The sequence below is a fragment of the Danio rerio genome, chromosome 16 (genome assembly GCF_049306965.1).
Source record: "Danio rerio strain Tuebingen ecotype United States chromosome 16, GRCz12tu, whole genome shotgun sequence".
Taxonomy (NCBI): domain Eukaryota; kingdom Metazoa; phylum Chordata; class Actinopteri; order Cypriniformes; family Danionidae; genus Danio; species Danio rerio.
Genome location: NC_133191.1, coordinates 45530128 through 45555425, shown reverse-complemented (window position 1 = coordinate 45555425; position 25298 = coordinate 45530128). Strand labels below are relative to the sequence as shown.

At 37.4% G+C, this 25298-nt stretch overlaps 2 protein-coding genes across 6 annotated transcripts; one reads left to right on the top strand and one right to left on the bottom strand.

The window, feature by feature from the left end:
• Positions 1–805: 805 nt before the first annotated feature.
• LOC137488005 (B-cell receptor CD22-like) lies at positions 806–5302 on the bottom strand. 4 transcript variants are annotated; one of them, XM_073926521.1, is made up of 7 exons: positions 4303–4697; positions 2229–2359; positions 1994–2091; positions 1645–1899; positions 1456–1549; positions 1111–1192; positions 806–912 (listed from the first exon to the last, which is right to left on the bottom strand). In XM_073926521.1, the coding sequence occupies exons 4-7, from the start codon at positions 1883–1885 to the stop codon at positions 862–864; spliced, it is 468 nt and encodes a 155-aa protein (XP_073782622.1). In that variant the 5' UTR covers positions 1886–1899; positions 1994–2091; positions 2229–2359; positions 4303–4697; the 3' UTR covers positions 806–861. The 4 variants fall into 4 exon arrangements, with proteins under 4 accessions (XP_073782622.1, XP_073782621.1, XP_073782619.1 ...); XM_073926520.1 differs by having other exon boundaries at positions 1645–1915; positions 4303–4368; XM_073926518.1 differs by having other exon boundaries at positions 1994–2359; positions 4303–5302.
• A 21-nt stretch (positions 5303–5323) lies between these two features.
• ptpn23a (protein tyrosine phosphatase, non-receptor type 23, a) lies at positions 5324–24595 on the top strand. 2 transcript variants are annotated; one of them, XM_005158195.5, is made up of 24 exons: positions 5324–5559; positions 9350–9424; positions 9578–9705; positions 11636–11712; positions 11847–11896; positions 13739–13870; positions 13971–14051; positions 15296–15427; positions 15537–15584; positions 15779–15894; positions 15989–16068; positions 16260–16374; positions 16520–16585; positions 17175–17320; positions 17425–17730; positions 17811–17965; positions 18070–18221; positions 19349–19528; positions 19633–22384; positions 22484–22668; positions 22757–22861; positions 22941–23079; positions 23163–23276; positions 23361–24595. In XM_005158195.5, the coding sequence occupies exons 1-24, from the start codon at positions 5476–5478 to the stop codon at positions 23952–23954; spliced, it is 6012 nt and encodes a 2003-aa protein (XP_005158252.1). In that variant the 5' UTR covers positions 5324–5475; the 3' UTR covers positions 23955–24595. The 2 variants fall into 2 exon arrangements, with proteins under 2 accessions (XP_005158252.1, NP_001189436.1); NM_001202507.1 differs by lacking the exon at positions 15537–15584 and having other exon boundaries at positions 5367–5559.
• The last annotated feature ends 703 nt before the right edge of the window (positions 24596–25298 follow it).

Below are 25298 nucleotides of genomic sequence, written 5' to 3'. Positions count from 1 at the left end.
TTGCGTTTTAAGCTCAGCCTAAGGACTACCTTATTGTCCAGATAACTGAATGTTTGGAAAATGTATTGGTATGCTGTCTGTACTAAGTTTGGGGAACTGAACAATTTAAGTATAGTCTACAAAACCAGCAAGTTAAATAAACTTAAATATGCGGAGACTCCATTACTCAATTAAATTTGGGCAACAAGTTTACTCAATTAATTTGGTTCAGTCAACTTATCAGGGTTATAATATAGTCAAAGTTAAAATGTTTTTTTTTTCAGCTAAAAATATTTGTAAAAAAACTACACAAATTAATCTGCTTCTTTGAATTGATTTATGAACTGTTAAATGTATATAGAGTTTTTACATTTAAATGTGATCCCTTCGTCTTTTTTTAGCAGAAAAGTAATTTATTCATTCAGTTACTTTGCAACTAATTATACCTGGCTAACACTGATGGCTAAAAATTTAAAACAATAGTAAAGATGTTTTATAGAGTTACAGTATATATACTCTCAAATTGATAAGCTGGACCCAAATGTGTCATATTATCTTTTTTAACATGGTAAGAATACAAATCCTGTTACAATATGAAGAAAGATATATTAACCACACTTGAGTGCTCACATATTGGGTTTAATGTTGAAATAGTATTACACTTATCCTTATGTCGCTGATTCAGTGTTTCCTATAGAATTTCTGTTGATAAAACTGACATATGATGAAATGTGCCTCATTATCTCCAAAACTATACAGCTCAGACAAAAACAAACAAAACATGCAGTTACTGACAGTAGAAATATTGACCACATCAATCGATTGCTCACTTCTTGGGTTTATTACTGACATCCGTATCTGTATTTGTCATCCTTTTGTTGCTCACTGAGTGTATTGTAGGCTTGAGTAAACTGCTGATGCTTGAGTTTCAGCCTGACAGCAAACAAAAGACAAGGAAAACATCACTGAATTAAACATCTTTACTGTCGTCTTTACACTACTGAAAAGACTAGATTTGTCCACAAGAACTAGGTTTTCCAGAAGAAGTTCATTGACCAGTAAGGCCTGCTAGTGATATACTTTTCAGAGAGTAAAAGTCTAACATGTTTTAGATTTTACAAATATAGTTACAGTTATTTGCAGTGTGGCGTAATCAGAATCAGGAATTCCCTCTTCTTCTTCATTTGTGTTTTCTAGAATATTTGCTTTCCTTCTAGAATTAAAAGACACACGTGCATTAGAAATAACACAGTTAGACAACAATTTATAAAGAAAAGCGTTCATTCTGAATTTCTTTTATATAAAATGGTGCATCTGATAGATTTAGCAATCTGACTGCTTGCAATAAAATGTTTCACAACTCCAATTTGTTTTGTAACCACATGTCTTTACCAACATAACAAAACTCTTTCAAACAGACTGATGGAAAGAGTAATAATAAATGGTGCACAAGTGTTAAAAAAAAGTAATTCCTACCTTAATATAAGCATCAATGAAAACAATGCAACGATGAACACAAGTGAGACTGAAGACAGTGCAATAATCAGAAGAGGTGAGGACTCAGAAACATCTGTTAAAGACAAAAAGTCTGCATTAAATATGTGTATGACATTTCTCAAATATGAAAATCCTCTATAAGTATATATGGTCATCAAGTCTACCAACCTTCAATGTAAATGCTAAATTCTTCAGATAAAGTGTTTGTAAAGTTTCTCAATGAGCAAGAGTAATTTCCAGAGTCTTTAGCAGTGATGCTGTTGAAGATAAGGATTGAGTTTGTCTCTTTCATCAGTTCACCGTTCTTAAACCACTGAACCTCTGATAAATCATCAGTACAATCCAGTGAACAAGTCAAATTCACAGAGTCTCCAGTTATTGTGCTTCCATTTATTCTTGGCTTGGACATGAAGACCTTTAAATCTGTCAGAGAAACACCCTGTATTTGAAATTATTTTAGTAAAAACAAACAAAACAGCAAAACCGTCATGTACTAATGAACTGAATGAACCATTACCATGTACTGAAACTTGCACCCCAGAATATCCTGTCCATTGATCATCACTTGCTGTGATTCTGAATTTATACTCTCCAGAATGTGTCAGATTTATATTGCTGATCAACAGAGAGCAGTCTGAAGTTTTATCACCAATGTATTGAATGTTGTTTTGATTATTGTTGGCTTCGCTATCGAAAACATACGGCCCATCTATGCAGTTGCCATAGTTTGAGTTCATTGAACACCACTGCACCTGCTTTATTTGCCGTGCTCTCCAAATTCGCTTTGGTGGAAATGAAAATGAACAGGCAATAGTGACACTGGATCCTCTCGCAGCACAGATCAGAGGGGGATAATTCACATTCCACTCATCACTGAGCACACCTGCAGCACAGAACACTTCATTTCATACTATGGTTAAATTAAAGGGATGGCTCACACAATAATAAACATTCTGATAACATTTATTCTGTTGAATACGAAAGAAGATATGAAAAATAACCATTGACTCTTATTGAGGTTCAGTGTAAAAAAAAAAAAGTCGAATCAAATGACTTTTGGGTGACACAGTGGCTCGGTGGTTAGCACTGTTGCCTTAAAGCAAGAGCTTGGTTCGAGTCTCAGCTGGCATTTCTGAGTGGAGTTTGCATGTTCCCCCGTTTTCTTGTGGGTTTCCTCCAGGTGCTCCGGATTGCCCCACAGTCCAAAGGCATGCGCTGTAGGTGAATCGAATAAATTAAATTGGCCGTAGTGTATGTGTATGAATGTGAGAGCGTATATGTGTTTCCCAGTGCTGCAGCAGGAAGGGCATCCGCTGTGTAAAACATATGCGGGATAAGTTGGTGGTTCATTGCACTGTGGCAACCTCTGATGAATAAAGGGACTTTAATTCATTAAATAAAAAAAATAAGTTAAAAAATATATATTAAAATAGGTTGAAGCAAAAGAAAATGATTTGTGGTCTTTTGTCAATTTTTTCATTGTTCTTCAACATATCTTGTTTTGTGTTCAGCAGAAAAATGAAATTCATAGAACTTTTGAAACCACTTGAGTTTTGAGTAAATGTAAGGATTTTGTTCTTCCTTTTTTGGTATTATTAAAAGATATAATTAATATATTTATTGTATGTACACAGTGGATATCTATACCAGAAGCTTCAGGGTGGCTTCATCTTAATTAAAATGCTACAGATAAACACATCAAAATCTAAACATAACTGTAATCATGTACCTTTTTAATGTCCCTGAAGAAAAGTAGAACTTAACTTTTGGAATTGTGGCTAATTTACTATATATATTACATTTAATAACTAATGAATTTGATATATCCTTAAAAATGTTTGTAAACTTGCAGCTTTGTCATAATTACAGCAGAAGCACCAGAAAAGTCTTAGCATACACACTCAGAAATAAAGGTAAACTAAATTTGTCACTGGGTGATACCTTTTCAAAAGGTACACTTTTGTACTTTAGTGGGCATTAGTACCTTTAGGGAACACTTTTGTACCTTTAAGGTACTATGTGGCACACATTTGTATTTTCTAGGTATTGAAATGTACCTTTAAAGACCTGTTAGGAACAAAAAAGTACCTTTAAGTACCGTCCCAGTGACAGATTTCGTACCTTTATTTATGAGAGTGTATGGTAAAATATTGAAAATGGTGTATTAATAAGGGTGGACACTTGAGTCAAAAGGCTGAGATTAAAATTTACATAATTTATCAATAAGCAATTACAAAATTCCAAGCAATCCCATGCAAATGTCAACCTGGCTATAGAAAAAAATATTTAAATAGAGAAACTAGGCATTTTTTTGTTTAAGCAAGTATTTTACAGTACTTTAAAAATACTCAAAATTGTCTTTGTCAATGTTTTCAATTAATTATATTTGATTTACCAAAGTCACACAAGTAACAATTTTACATCTGTCACATCCATAACAGAAAAGAGTCACATCCATAACGAAGCTTTTCCCTCATAAATGCAAAAACTGTCAAAAAGTATATATATATATATATATATATATATATATATATATATATATATATATATATATATATATATATATATATATATATATATATATATATATATATAATATATATACATTTTGTTTTAGAGAAAGCAGCTCTTAAGGAATAATTAGGCATTGATTTAATAAGCAATTTCAGTAATAAGCAAATGTAAAATCCATATGAAATTACCATTGTGTATATACAATAAAAATACTGCAGTCTGATATCAGTTAAGTGATTAATTAGAGGAGAAATGGAAAACATGCTTTTGAAAAAAAATTATAGAAAACACATAAAGAAGGTCTTTTCTTACCAGGCAAGATGAGCAGAATAATGAGCAGCATTTTGCTCCACTGCAGAGAGTCATCCAAAGGACACAAAGAGAAATTTAATAAAAGAAGAAGTTAAATGCTCAGATAAATGCTGACATTTATTTCCTAACTCCTTATCACTCTTAAAAATAGACGTTGCCCTTTAGTTCTTTTGAAACTTTCCACTCCACAGAAGCGCTTTATAGTGGAATGATAATATTATTTAGATCTTTAAGATGCTCTTGATTATATTAAGAAAATCGTCCTGTCTACAACATTGATGAGAAAGAAAAATAATTAGGAAAATATTTTGAATAGTGAAGTATTGTGGTGCCCAAACCAATGAAAAATTACAAGGAAAGAAAGAAAGAAATTTCTATATATTCTTAACATGGTGACACAGTGGCCAAATGGTTAACACTGTCGCCAAACAGCAAGAAGGCCGCTAGTTCGAGTCCCGGCAGGGTCAGTTGGTATTTTTCTGTGGAATTTGCATGTTCTCCCTGTGTTCTTGTGGGTTTCCTCTGGGTACTCAGGTTTCCCCCACAGTCCAAACACATGTATAGGTGAATTGAATAAAATTGACCGTAATGAATGTGTGTGAATGAGTGTAAGGGTAATTAGGGTGCTTCCCAGTTCTGGATTGCAGCTGGAAGGGTATCCGCTGTGTAAAACATATGCCAGATAAGTTGGCAGTTCAATCCACTGTGGTGACTCCTGATTAATAAAGGGACTAGTAGCCTAATAAGCTATCTTCTCACTAAATATTTTGATGTGTACATTTTGACAAACCTTTGTTCTTTAAAGTTAAAAAAAAGGTAAAGCTATAATTATAATATTTTTTAGCATTATTATTTTGTATAAATTCTTACTATTAATCTTTGTAGATACATTTCACTATAATAAAGCACAGCGCGTGTGAAAAGTCATTAAATAACAGACACACTAGCTCGCAACACACTGCAAAAGAACCACATTTCCCATAGTCGAGATTCAGATCCCATGACGTCACTTCCGAAAACCGCAATCGCTTCCTGTATGGGTGTAAATGGGGACATGACACAGTCGTTTAGAGCTGTAAAATTGAAAATAAACCTTCCGCGGGTACTTTTCCAAGCGCTTGAACTCTTCAAAACGTTTCTGCTTTAGTCGGCTCAGCGAAATCGGCCGCTGCGATGGAAGCCGTGCCGCGAATGCCGATGATCTGGCTGGATCTAAAGGAGGCAGGAGAGTTTCAATTCAGCCCGACTGTCAAACAGGTGAGGGACCAGACAGGCCTGATCGAGCCGTTCATTTATGTCACTGCTCCTGTACACTCGGAAAATAAACAGAACGGCGTGTTTTGTGTAGGTGATGTGGTCCAAACTGAAGTAGTAAACATGGGCCTTGTTTTTCTCTTTATATGCTCAACCTACAGGCTGCCTGCCTTTAACAAAAAAAGTATGCCATTGTTTATTTACCCTGACATCATTGGAAATCCTTGAGCGTTTACTTCTTCAGCTAACAACACAAAATTAGCTCTTTTAAGGAATTTAGCAACAGAGATACACCATAGAAATGTAAATTATTATTATACTGTTTTAAAATATACATGTATACTTTTCTGAAATTGTGTTATTAAGGAGAAAGTCTGAATCTGTGATCACAAAAGTAATAATAATACTGTATAATAGCTTTTCCTGAGGTAAAGTTGGTTTATATCAGCACATTCAGACTTTCACCTACTTAATATAATTTCAGAAAAGCATTCCTTGCAAGTTCTGAATAGGGAAATCATATTAGGAGCTAATGATTCTCAAAGTACAACATTGTTCGCAGTCAATTAAATGGTGCTAATGTTTTGTAGTCCAACTTGCATGTGATTTGAGACCCTATATTTAAAGTAGCGTGATAACCAATATAAGTATATATAATATAGAACATTTTGAGGGATGTAAACAAAAACAATGGTCCTAACATATTTACTCTATAGCTTCCGAGAATCCAAAAAGAGCCACATATTGATAAATACTGTTATGAAAGCGGTTTTAACATTAAGTTATGATTGAATTGCCTCTTGTTACAGTTATAAAATAGTTTGATAACAAGCAGGAAATGTTTAAGGGCCAATGACATGACCACAATGGTCTATATAAGCTATAACTGAACTAAGGTGTATAAATGTTTTTTATATAATGCGAATATAAAAGCAACTTTACCTCAATATGGCTTTTGTCAGAAATAAAGAGCAACGCCTGATATATTTGTGTATATATTAATTGTATTTCATGACATTTTAAAAGTATTTCTGTCACAAATGACTCGCGTTTTATAATTGTCTCACTGACGCAGAGAGTCATGGGGTTTTGAAAGGCATGAGGGTGAGTAAATTATGAAAATGATAACTTATAATTGATGTAGTGTTGTAAATTATATAATCTTTAAACCAGTCAAATGTCAAATGTACAAACTTATTTATCTTATCTTTTAAAACTTATGTATCTTATCATAATGGCATCCATAACGGAGTACTAACTGAATTTTTTTTATAATTTATAAGTGTGTTGATTCCTCTAGAATGATGTCACTGCTTTTTTATTTTTTATTAATTTTTTTTTTTTTACATTAAAATAGCTGATAACAGTTTAGTTCAGGTCACAATTTACGGTATTTACAAACTATTAATTAACACTACTATCATAAAAAGCCACAGATTGGCTGTTTATTAATAGTTAGTAAGCTAGAAGTTGGGTTTAAGTTTTGGGTAGGATCAGGGATGCAGAATAATATCATACTTTGATATCTTAATAACAGGCAGGTAAAAAGCTGGTAGTTAATGGCATTAATTGTGATCTTCTTGAAATGTTACCATTACTCTATTGTAATTGAATTAAATGACTTTTAATATTAAATTAAAGTTAGCAAAGATGCTTGTTTCCTTATTTCCTTTTAGAAGTAAGGAATTTGTTATCTGCAGCATACTTGAGTGATTTTAGTTATCACATCAGATCCATTCCTATCTAGGTCAAAAGGTTAAGGTCGTTAACAATTGTTGTTTATGTTTATGCATGATAATTGTGGACAGTGTTGTATACAAACAAAAATGATAGAACTATAATACAGGTTCAGACTTTTTGGTAGGCTTCATGTTTTTCTCTTTAATAATAAAATCATATGAGCTGTTTGTAAGTTATATTGTTGCATTAGATTGTATTGTTAGTGTCCAAAAATAGGCATAAAATAAAAATTAATATTTACAATTTTGCACTATTGTTATGTGTACCAAATGTTATTACATTTTACTAAATTTTATTATATAAACAAAATTATAGAACTATGGTAATTGACTGCGTCAATCGGGGGTTCATGAGATAATACAGGTTCTGACATTTTGCTATTTTTCTTCATGGTAAAAAAAAATCCTTTTTTTGTCTCTAGACATTTTTTGTCTAAAATTATAAAATCATATGAGCTGTTTGTAAGTTATTTTATTGTATCACAATGGTATTGTTAATGTCCAAAATTAAAACAATTTCCAATCACCAGTGCATAAATCGTTTTAGAATTTAAAGGACACCTAATTTACCACTTTTACAAGATGTTAGAATGTAACAATCTTTACAGTCTCCAAATAGTGTCTGTAAAGTTTAAGCTCAAAACACCCATCAGATGATTTATTATAGAATCCAGAATATGCCCATTTCGGTGTCTAAATACATTGTAGCTGTTTTGTAGCCTGTGGCTTTAAATCTAAATGAGCTGCTTCTCCCCTACCGTTCTGACGTGCGAGTCTGCTTCTCATCATGCGTTACGTCAGATAAACAGCCGTCAGTGATAGAGACAGACACGGATGAAACTGAAATACAGCTCCTTAGTCAAAAATACTAAGTAAGTTTATTTTATGTATTTGTGGTTGAGCTTATTCAAGCCTTTCTGAAATGATGAGTCACACACAAATGCCATTTGCAGTACACACACACACACACACACACACACACACACACACACACACACACACACAAGAACTACATATAACTACTTAAGAACTACATAGCGATTTTACTGTCTTTAATACAAACATACTCTGTATTAAAAATGTTTTAAACTTATAAAACTTAAAAAACTCATACAGAGTTTGAACAAATAATTGAATTCAATTTTATTTGCTAAAAAATGCGGATGTGTATATATGTTATTACAGAAACACGGCACCTGCCAATCAATTCAATGGGTGGGCAAAACCGCACTCATACGTCACATTTCGGTGAGAATTTAAAATCACTGGAAATTGCATTCTATTTTAACGTCAGGAAATTTAAAAAAAAAAAAAAAAAAAAAGACTTATTCGGTTTATATCCCTCCAATATGACAGAGGACACACTATACACACAAACACAGTTCTGTCTAAACAGCTTACAAAAGTAAAAAAATGTTATCATAGGTGCCCTTAAAAAAATAATGGCATGTAATAAAAATAAATATTACAAGTTTTGCGCTTTTTTATGTGTATCAAATGTTATTACATTTTACCAAATGTTATAATATTAATTTCATTATGTATTTGTATTACTTTACTTTCTGAATTTTTCCCAAGTATAAATTTATCTTTAGATTCACCACACAATTACATCAGCGTTCACATCACACTTATCACAAAAAACAAGCAACACAAATACATTCAAAATCACCACATAAGTCACATAAAAACTCAATTAATCCTGTTCCTTTTTAAAATGCAAATGGCAGTCGGCACAAAAGACATTTGGTGCACATTTTTCTTTACTTGAGGTTGCCTAACATGTTTTTTGATGGAAAAAGCTGACATTTTAATTTTAAAGGATGGAACAATCTTCAATAAAGATATGTGCTTTATGTTTAATTCTTATTTAATAAATTTAATTTAGTTGTCTTTGTGCTTTACCTACAATTGCCCTGTATATTTTTACTACCAATACATTTGTATTTCATTTAATGATCTTATTGGTTGGCCAAGTATAGAAACACTTTCTCTAACGGATAAATCCTTATCAGCTAAACTTTAACTGCCATTTGCTTTTTATCTTTTCCCAGTTCATACTGAAGAACTATGGTGAGGATCCTGACAATTACAATGAGCAGCTAAAGAAACTGGAGCAGCTGAGACAGGTTAGTCTTACAGTGTACCATTTTAATCAGTAAGTACATCTTCCCTGGAAAATATCCTTGGCATTGCTAGCATCATGCTCTACCAGTTAAGCAACTAAGAGAAGTTTATGATCTTGGCATTCCTAAATTCTCCGCATTGTCACGTCTTTCCAGAGTGCTGTAAACGTCACACGAGACTTTGAGGGCTGCAGTACGTTGAGGAAGTACTTCGGGCAGCTGCATTATCTTCAGAGTCGTGTGCCTCTGGGATTGGGCCAGGAAGCTGCTGTTCCTATTTCCTGGTAAGGGCATCAAACCATGCGCTTCAATATGCTGACAACTCGCACAAATCAGTTTGCATTGAAATAACTCATCGCCCCTGTTTGCATCTAAAAACCGTTTTCCCAACCTTCACTTGTTCCAAAGCTGTTTGAGTTTTTTTTCTGTTAAACACAAAGGTACTGTAGATGTACAGAACTTTGGAAAAAAAACATTCATACAGTCATTGACTTTCATGGTATTTTTGTCCAAACTCAAGGTTTGGAACAAGCAGAGGGTTAGTAAACGTTGACAGAATTTTCATTGTTAGGTGAACTATCCCTTTAAAATGTTTAATTGAACAGCTTATTAAGCATAATTTGGCTAAGAGTATGCATGTAAAGACATTATTTCTATTTCTTCCTCAAATACTGACTTTTAGTGCTCACTTTTAAGGCTTGTGCACACCGGGATGATTTTTTTCTCACGCTTATTGTTGTTGTTTTTTGTGTTCTCTCCCAAGAGCCAATCTCATTGGTCAACCAGTTTTAAATGCATCTTGTCAAACCAAAAATAACAAATCCAAGGAATTTTTAAAATGCTTTTATGCCTGGCTTGATTTTTTTTTACTCATGATTTTTGCACAATGGTTTGCATGCTCACATTAATGATCCTTGTTTAATCATAAGGTGTTAAGCGTTGGTGATAAGTGTGTGCAAAAATCGTCTTGATGTGCACAGGCCTTTACTTTTACCGGCAATATGACTATATACAGTTGAAGTCAGAATTATTAGCCCCTCTTTGAATTTTTTTCTTTTTTTTATATATATATTTCTTTAAATGGTGTTTAACAGAGCAAGGACATTTTCACAGTATGTCTGATAATATTTTGTCTTCTGGAAAAAGTCTTGTTTTATCTTGGCTAGAATAAAAGCGGTTTTAAAAATTTTTAAAGACTATTTTAAGGGCAAAAATTATTAGCCCCTTTAAGCTGTATTTTTTCATTTATTACCATTATACAATGATTGCCTAATTACCCTAACCTGCCTAGTTAACCTAATAAACCTAGATAAGCTTTTAAATAAAATAAATCAAGATAAAATAAATCAGTTATTTGAAAAGAATTATTAAAACTATTATGATTAGAAATGTGTCGAAAAAATCTTTTAAACAGGGGGGGTAATAATTCTGACTTCCACTTAATAATTTTTCATAATTTATATGAACATAATATTATATACCAGTGCGAAAATGCAGACAGAAACGTGAATGACAGCATGTCACATGAGAAAGTTGCAAGAATTCTTGAAGGTGCCATGTTTACATGTTGTATTTTTAGCGATAATTTTTGTTTTTATGTTGAAATCATTCATTTTTTGAAGTGCTTTATATATATAATATAATATATTACATATATATATATATATATATATATATATATATATATATATATATATATATATATATATATATATATATATACACACAGTATATATACACAGTATATATATATATATATATATATATATATATATATACATATACACATATACATTTTATATATGTTACTCAAAGCTACTGTTAGATACCTGAAAAACACTTTATCTTTGCTATATTGTATTCATTTTGTTTTGTATTTTGCTTATAGACTTTTCTTGATTTTTATTTGACTGTCCTGTTTTTTACTGAACATATATTCTATACCATACTGACCCTAAAAGCAAAAGAAAACCATAAACATTTAAAGTCTGTATTGTTGCCCCTAATTTCAACATTTTTAATCAAATATTTGCCCTCAAGTGAGAAATATGATCACAGGAATGAGTACGTTTCTCAGTATGTGAATAGTTCTTTTCATGTGGTCAGTATAATAAATCTATTGATTGATTGATTGAAATGATCTTATATTATGATATTTATCATTATCAGGATATGAGATTATGTATATGATGTGATAATTTTGTTATATCTTAGGACGGAGATATTTTCTGGGAAGACGGTGACCCATGAGGACATCTGCTATGAGCAGGCCTGCATCCTTTATAATTTGGGTGAGTTAGCATGAGACCGATACGTCAATGAGCGCATTGTCTGAGAGTGAAATAAATCCTGTGAGGTTGAGAAAAGGGTATTGTTGAAAATCAGGCTTGTTTTGCTGATTCAAGTCATGTTTTCACGCCTCTAGGAGCACTTCATTCAATGCTGGGAGCCATGGACAACAGGGTGTCCGAAGAGGTGAGCTGAACTACAGAAGACACAGCATGGACTAATTTAAATGTCATGTGATTTACTGTCGCAACCGACCGTAAGTCACACTGTGTTGAGAGGAAAGTGGTACATGTAACAATTCTTGCAATTCAGAAGTCATTTAAAGTCATTTTATCTCACTAAAAAAATCTATAACATGTAATTTTATTAATATATGGATAAAAATAATGAATAACTACAAATAGTTTGGCATTATATGAGGTATGGCCATGCAATGGCGCAGTTGGTAGTGCTGTTGCCTCACAGCAAGAAGGTCGCTAGTTCAAGCCTTGGCTGGGTCTGTTGGCGTTTCTGTGAGGAGTTTGCTTGTTCTCCCTGCATTAGCGTCGGTTTCCTCTGGGTGCTCCGGTTTCCCCCACAGTTGAAAGACATGCGGTACAGGTGAATTGGGTAAGCTAAATTGTCCGTAGTGTATGAGTGTGAATGGGTGTATGTGTGGATGTTTCCCAGAGATGAGTTACGTCTGGAAGAGCATCTGCTGCGTAAAAACGTGCTTGAAAAGTTGGTGGTTCATTCCGCTGTGGTGACCCCGGATTAATAAAGGGATTAAGCCGAAAAGAAAATGAATTAATGAATATATGAGGAATTGGGATTTTATTTTTGCACTTAACTTTATATTTATTTATATTTTATGAATTATTTATATTTTCAATCATTTAAAGTAGTTGCAATGGATTGGCGAGGTGTTTTTGAACTTTGTGAAAAATGGAGATATGGAAGAAGCTTTGGAAGTCAGAAGTTGTGGAATGTGAATTGGTTCTTGATTAGAATTCTTCTTTATTTTAATTATTTATTAATTTTTATATTATTTTTATTTTTAATTTTTTTTTTATATGAGAATTATAATTTAATTTAGATTTTTTTCCTAAGGGTCTGGGGTATGTTTGGAGTAATGGGGATTGAATAATTGTAAAACCTTGAAAAAAAACTCTAAAGACATGTTATACAAAGTAGTTGCAATGATAACAAAGTAGTGGCTTTGTGCGATGTTCACGAAATAGACGGGTTATCAAAATAAACAAATGTTAAAATGCCGGACATGTTTTGGGTATTCTGAACAGTTGTAATTTTAATGGAGAGAGATCTGATTGTGAGCTTGTAATTTATTGCTAGAAAGAGGCAAAGTTTAGGCAGAGTAAGTGATTGAAGTCCATATCATTATGGTGTTTCAATTTAAAATGTCAGTCAGTTAAGTACTTTTGTCATTCAAATGTACGTATACACAGAATAGAAATAACCTAAACAATAAACAGTATAAAATAACAAAATGTATATTTAAAAAGTCATATGCATAGTTGCTGACTGACGATCCTTACTGTCAGGCGGATCTACAGTGTAGAATGGATCTACAATCCAAATGATCATGTGTTAACAATTCAACATGCACAAATCATTCAGATTTATGTATTAAGAAAATAGTCGCACCTTCTAATTTCTGCCTAATTTCTAATTTCTAATCGTACAACATTTTAGACTATACACTATATAAACATTTTAGATAATATCCAAGCTAATTTTGGGATAATATCTTGTTTTCGTGCATGACACCAGATTGAGAAAGCACTGTAAAGATTTGTGGGCAACATTCATCAGAAAGTCAGCAAGCAGATTGTGGGCAGTCTGTGGGAGTGTTGTGAGGTTGTGACTAAGTGGAAAAAGGTTGCGAATTCATAAACGTACAAGTTTCAGCCCAATATGTGAACAAATCTGAAACCATATTCATAATAAATTAATTGTGGCATTGTCCAAAAATATTAATTGTGTTAATCATAATCTGTTTTTGCTACTTTCTCTCTCTTTCTCAATTAGGGAATGAAAGTGTCTTGCACACATTTTCAATGCTCTGCTGGGGCGTTCGCTTACCTGAGAGATCACTTCAGCCACAGCTATAGCGTGGACATGAGTCATCAGATCCTTAACCTCAACATCAACCTCATGCTGGTATGCTACTGTGCTAGTTTTCAGTCAAAAAGCCTCTTACGTATTCTTTTCATTTGTTGTGCTTCAAATTTGGGCTGAACTTTCAATTCTTCTTTTTCAGGGTCAGGCCCAGGAGTGCCTGTTGGAAAAATCTATGCTGGACAACAGGAAGAGCTTCCTTGTTGCTCGAATAAGTGCCCAGGTACTTTTGTTTTACCATTAAGTATCTTGAATGAAATGAATGGGGAATCAGTATTCACTACTAGGTTAATAAACTAGGGATGTAACAATATTGTAAATACGGACATACCGCAATAGAGATTTTTTTTAATATTACCGTAGGCGCATGACTCAATAAATCTATATTTCTGAGAAAAGTTTGCTTAGGCGATTGAAGCGAACAGGAGGTAGCGGGAACTACAATTCCCATCAGCCTAGGCGTGGCCATCATCCTTTGCGGTCTGTTGTCACTACAGATCCAGTAATGCGGAAATGGAGTGTGTGAACCTAAAGCGGGTTTTAAATCGGATGTGTGGCAGTATTTCGGTTTCTTTCTAAAAAGATAAGAAAAAGGAGAAAAGGTGACAGACAAAGAAAAAAACGGTATGCAGGCACTGCCAGACTGTGGTGAAATATAAGTTGGGGAACACGACTAAAAACAGTCATGGGGACTGCAGAACACAGCACACTTGTTAGATTGATGCAGACATTGACTTGTACCGTAAAGAGACCTCTATCTCACTCATGGCTTGTCCTCTCAAGTGGTGGAAAGACAATGCACAGCATTACCCACTGCGGTCAACCTTGGCTAAATCATATCTCTCTGTCCCAGAAACCTCAGTCCCAAATGAGAGGGTTTTTTTCTGTTGCAGGGGACATTGTAAATGCCCAGAGATTCCAGCTTTTGCCAGTTTATATTTATATGATAATAAAAAAAAAAATCCCATCTCTATCCAAGTGAGTGAGTGAATAAATATTTAATGTGATGAGTTTTCAACAATACTAAATTGAAACTTTATTTTTTTTACATGGTTTTATAGTTTTTTGTTATTAAAATTGAAAAATTGAAGTTCCTGTTTCAAAACTTACAGATAGATGGCTAATTTGTATGTCATTGATATGTTCAGTGCTAAGGTAAATAAGTACTTTTGGCACTTTTTTCGAGTCTTTTCATTAGTTTTGTTTTCCTGTAAATTACTCAATAAATACCATGCCGTGCCATTCATACTGAGGTATTACCGTACAGTGAAATTCTGATACCGTTACATCCCTATAATAAACCGCTAATTAGCTGTTTATTAATAGTTCATTGGGTAGAAGTTAGTTTTAGGTTTTGGGTAGGATTAGTGATGTAGAATAAGGTCATAGTTTATAACTACTAATGAACATTTTACATTTCATCTCAAAATTACAGTCTCAAAATTATAATATGTCTTTTTGTTTTAGGTGGTAGATTATTACAAAGAGGCATGCAGGGCTTTGGAGAACTCTGAAACCGCTTCGATGTTGGGAAAGATCCAAAAAGACTGGAAGAAATTAGTGCAAATGAAAATTTACTACTTTGCTGCCATTGCTCATGTGAGTCTCTTGTTTGAAACTGAGCTTGGATGAACTACAAAGCAGGCCGGCCAAATGTGTATGTGGATGTTTCTAAGAAAGTCACACTAAATCCTATTTCTTTCAACAGTTGCATATGGGGAAACAGGCTGAAGAGCAGCAGAAGTATGGAGAGAGGGTATAAATGCCTGTTTTTCTGTCTTCATTTTCATTTAGTCACCATCTTTGCTGTTTGTCTAGGAGAACTTCATCTCTTTGTTTAAAGATCTATTTCTTAAAGGACAAACAGAGATGCTTCTTGTAGTTAACGTCTAAAGTTATACAAATCATTTAACTTCACATTTTTGCTTACAAATGTATTTTTTCCAATAGGTGGCTTACCTTCAGAGCTCACTAGACAAACTCGGTGAGGCAATTAAACTAGCTAAGGGTCAGCCAGACAGCGTACAGGAAGCCCTGAGGTTTACTATGGACGTCATTGGGGGAAAGTAAGCATATGATGGTTAAAGACATCATTTTGTCTTTATATAAAGTCACATGAAACACAGCGGTTGCCGCTGCTAATGTCATTTCTATTTTTAGATTTAATTCCGCCAAAAAAGACAACGACTTTATTTACCATGAATCTGTGCCATCTCTGGAGACGCTGACCTCGGTGAAAGGTATTTTGACAATTCTTGTTGTAGTAACCCTGTAATTACATGGAGATCACTTTCATTACTTGCATTGCATTACTAGAATTACTTAAGATTATCTGTGTGTGAACAAGACAAAGAATTCAGTAGGAGTAAGAAAGTAAGGGGAAAGATTTAAAACTGTCCCAAGAGTTAACACTGTTTTGCATTCATCACAGGTGCCCCGCTGGTGAAAGCCTTGCCTGTAAACCCAACAGACCCCAGTGTCACCGGCCCAGACATTTTTGCAAAGCTGGTGCCAATGGCTGCCCATGAGGCCTCCTCTTTATACAGGTTTGGCTCAAGTGCTTATAATTCATAACCAAGGACTATATATCCTAAAATATAAACTTCTTTTGAAACACCCATTCTCTATTTCTGAAAAATGTTTCGATGTGTTAGCATTAAAAATGTATTTCTTTTTTCTCAAATTTTATAGTGAAGAGAAGGCCAAGTTGCTTCGAGATGTCATGGCAAAAGTAGACAACAAGAATGAGACATTAGAGTGAGTGAAAACAACTTTTATATCTATACAGTTGAAGTCAAAATTATTATTATTATAATAAATATTAGAATTTAAACTTAACAGGAGGGCTGATGATGATTTTGACTTAAACTGTGTGTATTTATGTGTAATGGAGGCCAGCTAGCGGAGTGCTATGCAAGTAAACCTCACTCCTCTGACCTCTAAAGGCCATGGTCTTTAGCCTCCTTGTTAGAGCAATCGACTCCTATACAAAGAATTACTGGTTCGATCCCCGCTCAGACTGGATTGGGTGCAGTAGGACTTGTGGGTTACACTTGGGGGCTCGTCCGGGCTGAGATTGAGGTTTAGGGGGGGTGAATATAACGGAGGCCAGCAGATGAAGTGCTATGCAGCTAAACTTCACTCTTTTGACCTCTAAAGTTGCTGTAGCGCCAGACGCTGGAGGCCATGGTCTTTAGCCTCCTTGTTAAAGCAACCGACTCCCATACAAAGAATCACAGGTTCGATCCCAGCTCAGACCGGGTTGGGTGCAGTTGGACTGGTGGGTTACATTTGTGAAAAAGCAGATAGTATGAATCTAAATATCTCAATTGTCACACTTCTACAGACAGTTCATGGACTCTCTTGGTTTGGACCCAGAGTCAGTGGACAATATGGAAATGTATAATACCCTTCCGACTGTGCTGATGGAAAAATGTGCAGCACTGAGTGTGAGACCTGATACTGTAAAGAACCTCATCCAATCAATGCAAGGTAAGTGATTCTTACTTTAGCTTTAATATTCTTAGTTTGATCAAGAAGCTTTTGAAAATGTAGACATTTTCCTGATGCTTACTACATTTATCCTCTCTCTCCAGTCCTCTCGGGTGTGTTCACTGATGTGGAAGCCTCTCTGCGAGAAATTCGAGATGTCTTGGATGAGGATGAGACAGAGGAGCAAAGCTTAGAAGAGGCTGTCGGGAAGCAGGCTGTACCAGAACGGCCGTCGACCCTAGCTGAGCTGCGGAGGGACCTGGAAAAATATTTAGAAGCCCATGAAAAAGCTAGCTTTACCAACACAGAACTTCATCGGGCCATGAATCTGCACATTAGCAACCTGAGACTCCTCGGTGGTCCACTGGACACTCTTAGAGAGGCATTGCCAAGACCTCAACTCAGTGAGGGTAGGTGTTCTGTAATAACCTAATTTGGATGAAATATTGTGCTATACAATTTTTAAGCATTAAATTTTTTACACTTTTAGATGAGATGGCAGGTCTCCAGACTATGAAAAGAATTTTGGGTAAAGTGCAAGAGATGCGGGACCAACGAAGTTCTCTCGAGAAACAGCTTAGAGACCTTATTCAGCAAGATGACATCACTACTGCTTTGGTCACGACTGAGCGTGCTGACATGAAGGTATTGGCTTCACATGACTGTGGCACTATGTTTTTAAGCGATCATATTAGAAATGTGTTACTATGCATTGTAGTTTCACAACTTTGCTCACTTTTCCCTCATAGAAACTGTTTGAGGAGCAGCTTAAGAAGTATGAGCAGGTCAAAGTATACATTGATCAGAACCTGGCAGCTCAAGAGAATATCCTGAAGGCACTGACAGAAGCTAATGTACAGTATGCCACTGTTCGGAAGGGCCTGACAGAAACTGAACACAAGTATGTCTTGAGGGATAGCACTTTAGTAGGGATGTAACGGTATTGTAAATGCTGGCATACCGCAATAGCATTTTTTTTTTTAATATTACCGTAGTCGCATGACTCAGTAAAACTATAGGTCTTCTGTGAAAATTTGCTCAGGCGAATGAAGCGAACGGGAGGTAGCGGAAACTACAATTCCCATCAGCCCAGGCGTGGCCATCATCCTTTGCGGTCTGTTGTCGCTACAGATCCAGTAATGTGAAAATGGAGTGTGCTGCTAGTAGCGGGGATGAAAAAGAGCTGGAAATGATCGAACCTAAAGCGGGTTTTAAATCGGATGTGTGGAAGCATTTCGGTTTCTCTATAAAAAGAGGGGGGGTTGGGGGTGTTGTTGTTGATGCCGTGCGCGTACTGAATTGCGTTGTTGTCGCGTCGGGCGGGATGAAGGGTGTGTCGCGTCGCAGGGGCACTTTTGATCATTTTGGAAGGGCACTTTCTATCCAAGACTTAAAAGGGAAGTTGGGGAATACGACTAATAACAGTCATGGGGACTGCAGAAACATAGCACACTGTTCAAATTGATGCAGACATTGACTTGTACCGCAAAGAGACCTCTCTTTCATCTTGTCCTCTCAAGTGGGGGAAAGACAATGCACAACGTTACCCACTGCGGTCAACCTTGGCTAAGTCATATCTCTGTCCCAGAAACCTCAGTCCCAAATGAGAGGGTTTTTTTTCTGTTGCAGGGGACATTGTAAATGCCCAGAGATCTCAGCTTTTACCAGATTATAGTTATATGATCATTTTCCTTAAAACCCATTTCTATCTAAGTGAGTGAGTGATTACATTTTGAATGTGATGAGTTTTCAACAATACTAAATTGAAACTTTATTTTTTTACATGGTTTTATAGTTGACACTTTATATCATTTACACTTTTGGCACTTTTTTGGAGTATTTTCATTAGTTTTGTTTTTCCTGTTAATGATTCAATAAATACCGTACCGTGCCATTCATACCGAGGTATTACCGTACTGTGAAATTCTGATACAGTTACATCCCTACACTTTAGTATGACAAATATAGAAAAACACTATCAATTGATGCATCATCATAATGCTTTTAAATGGTTGCTTTTTTTTTTAGATGGAACAGCACTGTGCAGATGCTTGTGGCATCCTATGAAGCCTATGAAGATCTAATGAAGAAATCTCAGGAGGGCAAAGAGTTTTATGAAGATCTTGAAACAAAAGCTTCTCGCTTGTTGGAGAAATCCAAGACTGTCTGCAAGGCCCGAAAGGAGGAGAGACAAGCAATTACTGAAAGGTAACTTAGGAATATATCCCCAGTCTATTCATGTTTCTGTCTCATTCACAAATAAAACTTGTAATGTGTTACCTATTATTTAGACTCTGCTTAATTTCTGACAGAGAGCTCAAGAAAAAGGCTCCTCAAAGACCCACTGCCCCAAAGCCTGCCCAGAACAAAGGCCAAAATATGGGTCCTTCAATTTCAGATGACCCTGAACTGGCTGAGCTGAGTGCTGCTATCCTAGCCCTTGGTGGAGATCTCCCAGAAGAACTACGCAGCCTGCCTCCTGAACTCACCATTCCGTCATCTGCTCATCCAGTTTCTGGAGCTGCTCCTGGCTCTGTTCTGCGCTGGCCTGGAGCTAATTCAACCTTACACTATGGGCAGCACCGTTTTCCCCAAAATTTACCACCCCCTGAAGTTCTTGCTCAAATTTCTCGTTTTCCAACACCCCCTCTGTCTCAGAGTTTCAGTCCCAGTGTTCCCCAGCCTTCTCTAATGCAGCAACAGTTTCCACAGATGCCTAACCCTCAGGTCCTTCCTCCACCACCTGTGTCTGGGTACCACCCTCAACCTTCACAAAATCAACCTGGTCCATCAGTTACTGCAGTTCGTCCTTCCACTACTACAGTGGATAGCATTCAGACACCAATTACTAGCTACAGTCCTGCATCTGCCCAGGCAGTTATGCCTTCTCCTGGCCAGCACCAAGTGCCGCATCCCATTTCTTCTGTATATGCAACTCCACCTCAGATGGCACCCCATGTCCAGTACATGCAGCAACCTGGTGTTCCAATGAGTCAGCCCCCACAGGCAATGCCAGCCCCTCATCCACAGCCTCAACCTCAAGTATTTGCTCAACAAGGGGGTCAAAACCAACCACAGCCATTTTATCCACAAGCCGTTTTACCAAGTCAACAGCAAATGCCAAGACCTTTGACAGGGTCGCAGCCTTCACAGCATACTACACCTCAATTTCCACAATACATAAGACAACCAGGACCACCAAACTTTCAGCAACCTCAGATGCAAGGACAGTTTAGAGCACCACCTTCCCATGCTCCACCCCATCAGGGATATCCCCCTGTTTCATTTGTTCCAAAGGCCCCACTTCCACAAGTTAACACTATCAACCCAGGCCAGATGTCCCATTCTGGCGTTAGTCCACAAATGCCACTATCTTCCCATCCAGTTCCCCCTGTGTCAATGCCACACTTGGCTCATGTTAATCAGCATATTCCTCCATCCTCCCAGCCAGTGCCCTCAATGTCAATGCCACATTTAGCACGTGTTAATCTGCAAATTGCCCCATCCTCCCAACCAGTGTCCTCTGCCTCAATGCCACACTTAGCACATGTCAGTCAACAGATTCCTCCTGCTTCACAGCCCCAACCACCTCCTGTTAATCATTTGTCTCATCCTCCTCACCGTCAGATACACCCATCCTCTCATCATTTAGGCCCCACGCCTCATATGCAGATACCTGCTGCCCCAACACAGATGCCTCCTCCCCAACAGCCTCAAATGCATGCATCATCCACTCACATGTCTCCTCCTCATCCACAGATGCCCTCAGTCTCTCAGCCACCACCTCACTGCCCCCAATCCCATATAATTCCTGCTCATCAACCAAATCAACAACCACCATACCCAGCAGTTCCAATGCAGGCTACTGTTCCTATTCAACCTCAGGCACCCCATGGCTCACTCCCTTCACAAGTGCAAATACACCCTAACACTCCTTCACAGCATCAAAACCACCCTCATCCTCAAATCATTCCCCAGTCCTGTCCTCCAGCTCTCCCTCACAATATGTACAAACCTCAGCCAACTATTACACCTATCTCTGCACCTATGAGTTTTCCAGGAGGTGTCCCTATGGTTCCCCATCAGTCTGTGCCCTCTCTGCAACCTCAGTCTCAGCCACCCTCTTCAAAGCCTTTAGTCCCACAACAGCTTCCCCCAGGAGGACCAATATCTTATGCTGTTCCACAAGTTGGGAATATTCCCCCTGGAGCAATGCAACATCCCGTTGCAACTGCTTCCCCTGGGCCACAAAGCATGATACCTCCATCCTCAGGAGCACCAGGGGCACCACAGCCCCATGTATTGCCTTCTCCTGCTCCGTCACCTTCTCCATCTCCTGGTCCTCCCTCCCTTGGTATGACCACACAGAGACCATCTCCTGCTCTTACACCAGTTGGAGGAGCAGCAATGCCACAGTCTTCTGTTCAGGGTCCAGCACCCACTGGTACCATGCCTCAACCTGACTCCACATTGTTTCAGCGACAGAACTCTAGTACTGATGATTTGCTCTCCTCAAGTCCTGAGAGCCAGCATGGAGGCACAAAGGACACCGCCTGTGTCTTATTACCAACCAAAGCTGATCCCCAAGAGGAACATCACAGAAAAAAAGCAGAGGGTGTGAGACTTATTCAGGGTGACCCTTATCAAGCACCAGAGAGGGTTTCAAAACTCAGCGCACAGCTTGAGAGATTTCGTTCAACCGTCCAATCCTTAGAGCGCCCAACAGGGGAGGGTGGTCTGTCCGAACTTGATGCTCAATGGAAAGAATTGCAGGAGCAGCAGGAAAAGGATACTCGGCAGCTCTCCATTGCTATTGCTCGTTGCTACACTATGAAGAACCGCCATCAGGATGTGATGCCTTATGACTGCAATCGCGTTGTCTTGCATTCTGGTAAAGACGATTATATAAATGCCAGTTTCACTGAGGACCTATCTCCATATTGCCCCCGGCTCATTGCAACACAGGCTCCCCTCACCGGCACTGCAGCTGACTTCTGGCTAATGGTTTATGAGCAGAAGGTTTCTGTAATCGTCATGCTAGTGTCTGAGCAAGAACTAGAGAAGGTAAATGTTTAATGTTAATGGATTTTTTGGTAATTTCTACAATCTCGTTGGCTTTTCAAGCAATTTCAAATAATGTGCAATGTTTCTTTTTATCCCCAGCAAAAAGTATTGCGCTACTTTCCATCAGAGAGAGGCCAGCAACTTGCTCAGGGGCCAATCACCCTTACACTGACCACCCAGAAGAGCACTCCTACACACATTGAACGCATGATAGGACTGCAGTATCGGGACCAAAGTCTAAGACGCACCGTTGTGCACCTTCAGTTTACATCATGGCCTGAACTGTAAGGGACTTTTTTTATACATGATAAGAGTATACCAACATATTAGAAGTTCTATTTTTCATTAAAAAATCATATTTATTTTTAAAAGGGGCCTTCCAGAGAGTAAAAGCAACCTTATCCGCTTCATTCAAGAAGTGCATGGACATTATCTGCTTCAGCGTCCATTACACACTCCTGTTGTGGTGCACTGCAGGTACCACACATCAAGCATATTTTAAATACTAAAGAGTAGAAAAGAACAAGACATTTGCTATTTTTCCCTTTTCTTTTAGTTCTGGTGTTGGCCGCACTGGAGCCTTCTGCCTGCTTTATGCAGCCTTACAAGAAATTGAGGCAGGCAATGGTATACCTGACCTGATCCAACTGGTGAGGAAAATGAGGCAGCAGAGGAAGAACATGCTGCAAGAAAAGGTAATAGTTCACCTGGATATATTTAAAATCTTGTGCTGTTGTTCATTTGATACAAAAGAACTTTTGTTTAAAAATGTCCACAGCTTCACCTCAAATTTTGCTACGAGGCCGTTCTTAAACATACAGAACAGGTTCTTCAACGTCACGGCATCATTACATCACCTTGCACCAGGACCCCAAACAACATTACACTAAAGGTAAACCACTTATTTGCTCAATTGTCTGTATGAAAACCAAACAACAGTGTGATTTTGTTCATCTAATATTTCTAATCTTTGTAGTCATACTCGCGACAGGAATCTCAAGACATTGTTCTGGGAGGAGACATGCCTATTAGCTCTATACAGGCTACTGTTGCCAAACTAAGCATTCGACCACCAAGTGTTGACCATGAGCAGGAGCCCAGCCAGGATCAAATGCCCTTTACTTCAGAAGTGGCAGGTTTAGGGGAACCAGATCCCACAGATGTGCCACTTCAACCATCTCAGGACCCTCTTTGTTGTGAAACTATGCCTGATTCCATCAGTCCGCCCCTCTCTTGCACTTCTTCTCCAGGCAAGACACAATCACCTTCACCTCCTAGTGGTCAAGGAAATGGGTTTAACGGGTCTACTCCTGCCTCTCCTGTCTCAAATCACCACCCGTCCAATGAAGCAACACCTCGTGGGCCTTCTCCACCCACATCCTCCTCTTTAGATCTGCTGGCTTCTCTTACACCTGAAGCCTTCACACTGGACAGTGCCCATCGAGGCAAGCAAAGGATTAACAAGCAAAGCTTCCTACAGCCACAAGAAGGCAAAGGCCTGCAGGGACCTCCAGAGGGCGATGATCCACTCAGTAGTTTGGATCCTCTGTGGACTCTTAACAAAAGCTGAAACAACACAACACAAGTCTCTTTTATCTTCTCCCCCACAGGCAGTCCTCTTTTGAATCGTTTCAGACCCCGTGAACCATCTTGTTCATGTCTATTGGACCTCATCACTGTGTGTCTGCTTGTGTCCTGATAAGTCTATTCTGTCGGCACTTTTCCAGCACTGATCCTGGTGTTTCAGGTTACATTCCGTAAATCCAGTCTTGTCTCCTAGCATGCACTCCTAATGCCATGTTGTTTGTGATTGCCTGTAAGGTGCCTGAGTTTGGTTCTGTTGCAGTTGGCTTTTGCCTGTACACCAAAAGACTGAGAGTGGATAAAGTATGATAGAAACTGACACCCAAGAAAGCTTATAAACTATCTGACTGAGCGACTGTCTGCTCACCCTTTGTACACATGCTGCTTGCACTGTGGGTTGCATATTATTAGTCACTGCACCTGTCCTTGAGCTACAGTGATCTGCGACTTGTATGTAGGGACAGATTGAAGCTGGTGATGAAAATACTACTTGATATGTCTTGATGTACTCGTCATACTTACAAAACACTCACATTTCTGAATCTCTTCAGAAATCATAGCATTTTTATGAGTTGATTCTAACTTGTCATTCTTTGAACTGTGTAAATAAATCTTAACAAATGTCAACATCTTGTTGTATTGAGTTTTTTTTTTTTTTATTAAAATATAATATATAAGGGGGGGGGGGACGTTGTGGCTTAGTGGTTAGCACTGTCACCTCACAGAAAGAAGGTCGCTGGTTCAAGTCCCGACTGGGCCATTTGGTGTTTCTGTGTGAAGTTTGCATGTTCTCGCCGTGTTTGCATGGATTTTCTCCAGGTGCTCCGGTTTCCCCCAAAGTCCAAGAACATGCAATATAGTTGAATTGAATATACTAGGCTGTAGTGTATGGATGTTTATCAGTACTGGGTTGCAGCTGGAAGGCATTCACTGTTTAAAGCATATGTTGGCGGTTAATTCCCCTGTGGTGACCCCTTATGAATAAAGGGAATAAGTTGAAAAAAATGAATGAATATTATATAAAGGGGACACTTCAGTCTTCTGTAGACCAAAAGCAGAAAGTCTGGGCTCCCAAAGGTAAATTGAACTTGTAAAGCAAGCAACCAATCAGATGTTTTGTTCATGATTGGGACAGTGAAAATGTTGAAAAAGTGAATTTAATACACTACAAACTTGCATGTATATCTACATTTACCTCAAGTAAACAGTTGTAAAGATGATGGTTTTCTCTTGCATGAAGGGATTTGGGATTGGATGCTCAGGTTGTGAATTTTAGCACTCAAGTCAAAGGCCTTAAAAACTGACTTCCTTGCATCGCCCCACCATTCTC

What these genes read in the sequence shown, in the direction of transcription:
- LOC137488005 (XM_073926518.1), bottom strand. Translation starts at nt 4,333, where the DNA reads ATGCTGCTCATTATTCTGCTCATCTTGCCTG. An exon ending in ATTTAGCATTTACATTGAAG is followed by an intron (nt 1,550 to 1,644) that starts GTTGGTAGACTT and finishes TGTCTTTAACAG; the next exon opens with ATGTTTCTGAGTCCTCACCT. An exon ending in TCATTGATGCTTATATTAAG is followed by an intron (nt 1,193 to 1,455) that starts GTAGGAATTACT and finishes TTTTAATTCTAG; the next exon opens with AAGGAAAGCAAATATTCTAG.
- ptpn23a (XM_005158195.5), top strand. Translation starts at nt 5,476, where the DNA reads ATGGAAGCCGTGCCGCGAATGCCGATGATCTGGCTGGATCTAAAGGAG. An exon ending in GCTGCTGTTCCTATTTCCTG is followed by an intron (nt 9,706 to 11,635) that starts GTAAGGGCATCA and finishes GTTATATCTTAG; the next exon opens with GACGGAGATATTTTCTGGGA. An exon ending in CCTCATCCAATCAATGCAAG is followed by an intron (nt 17,321 to 17,424) that starts GTAAGTGATTCT and finishes CTCTCTCTCCAG; the next exon opens with TCCTCTCGGGTGTGTTCACT.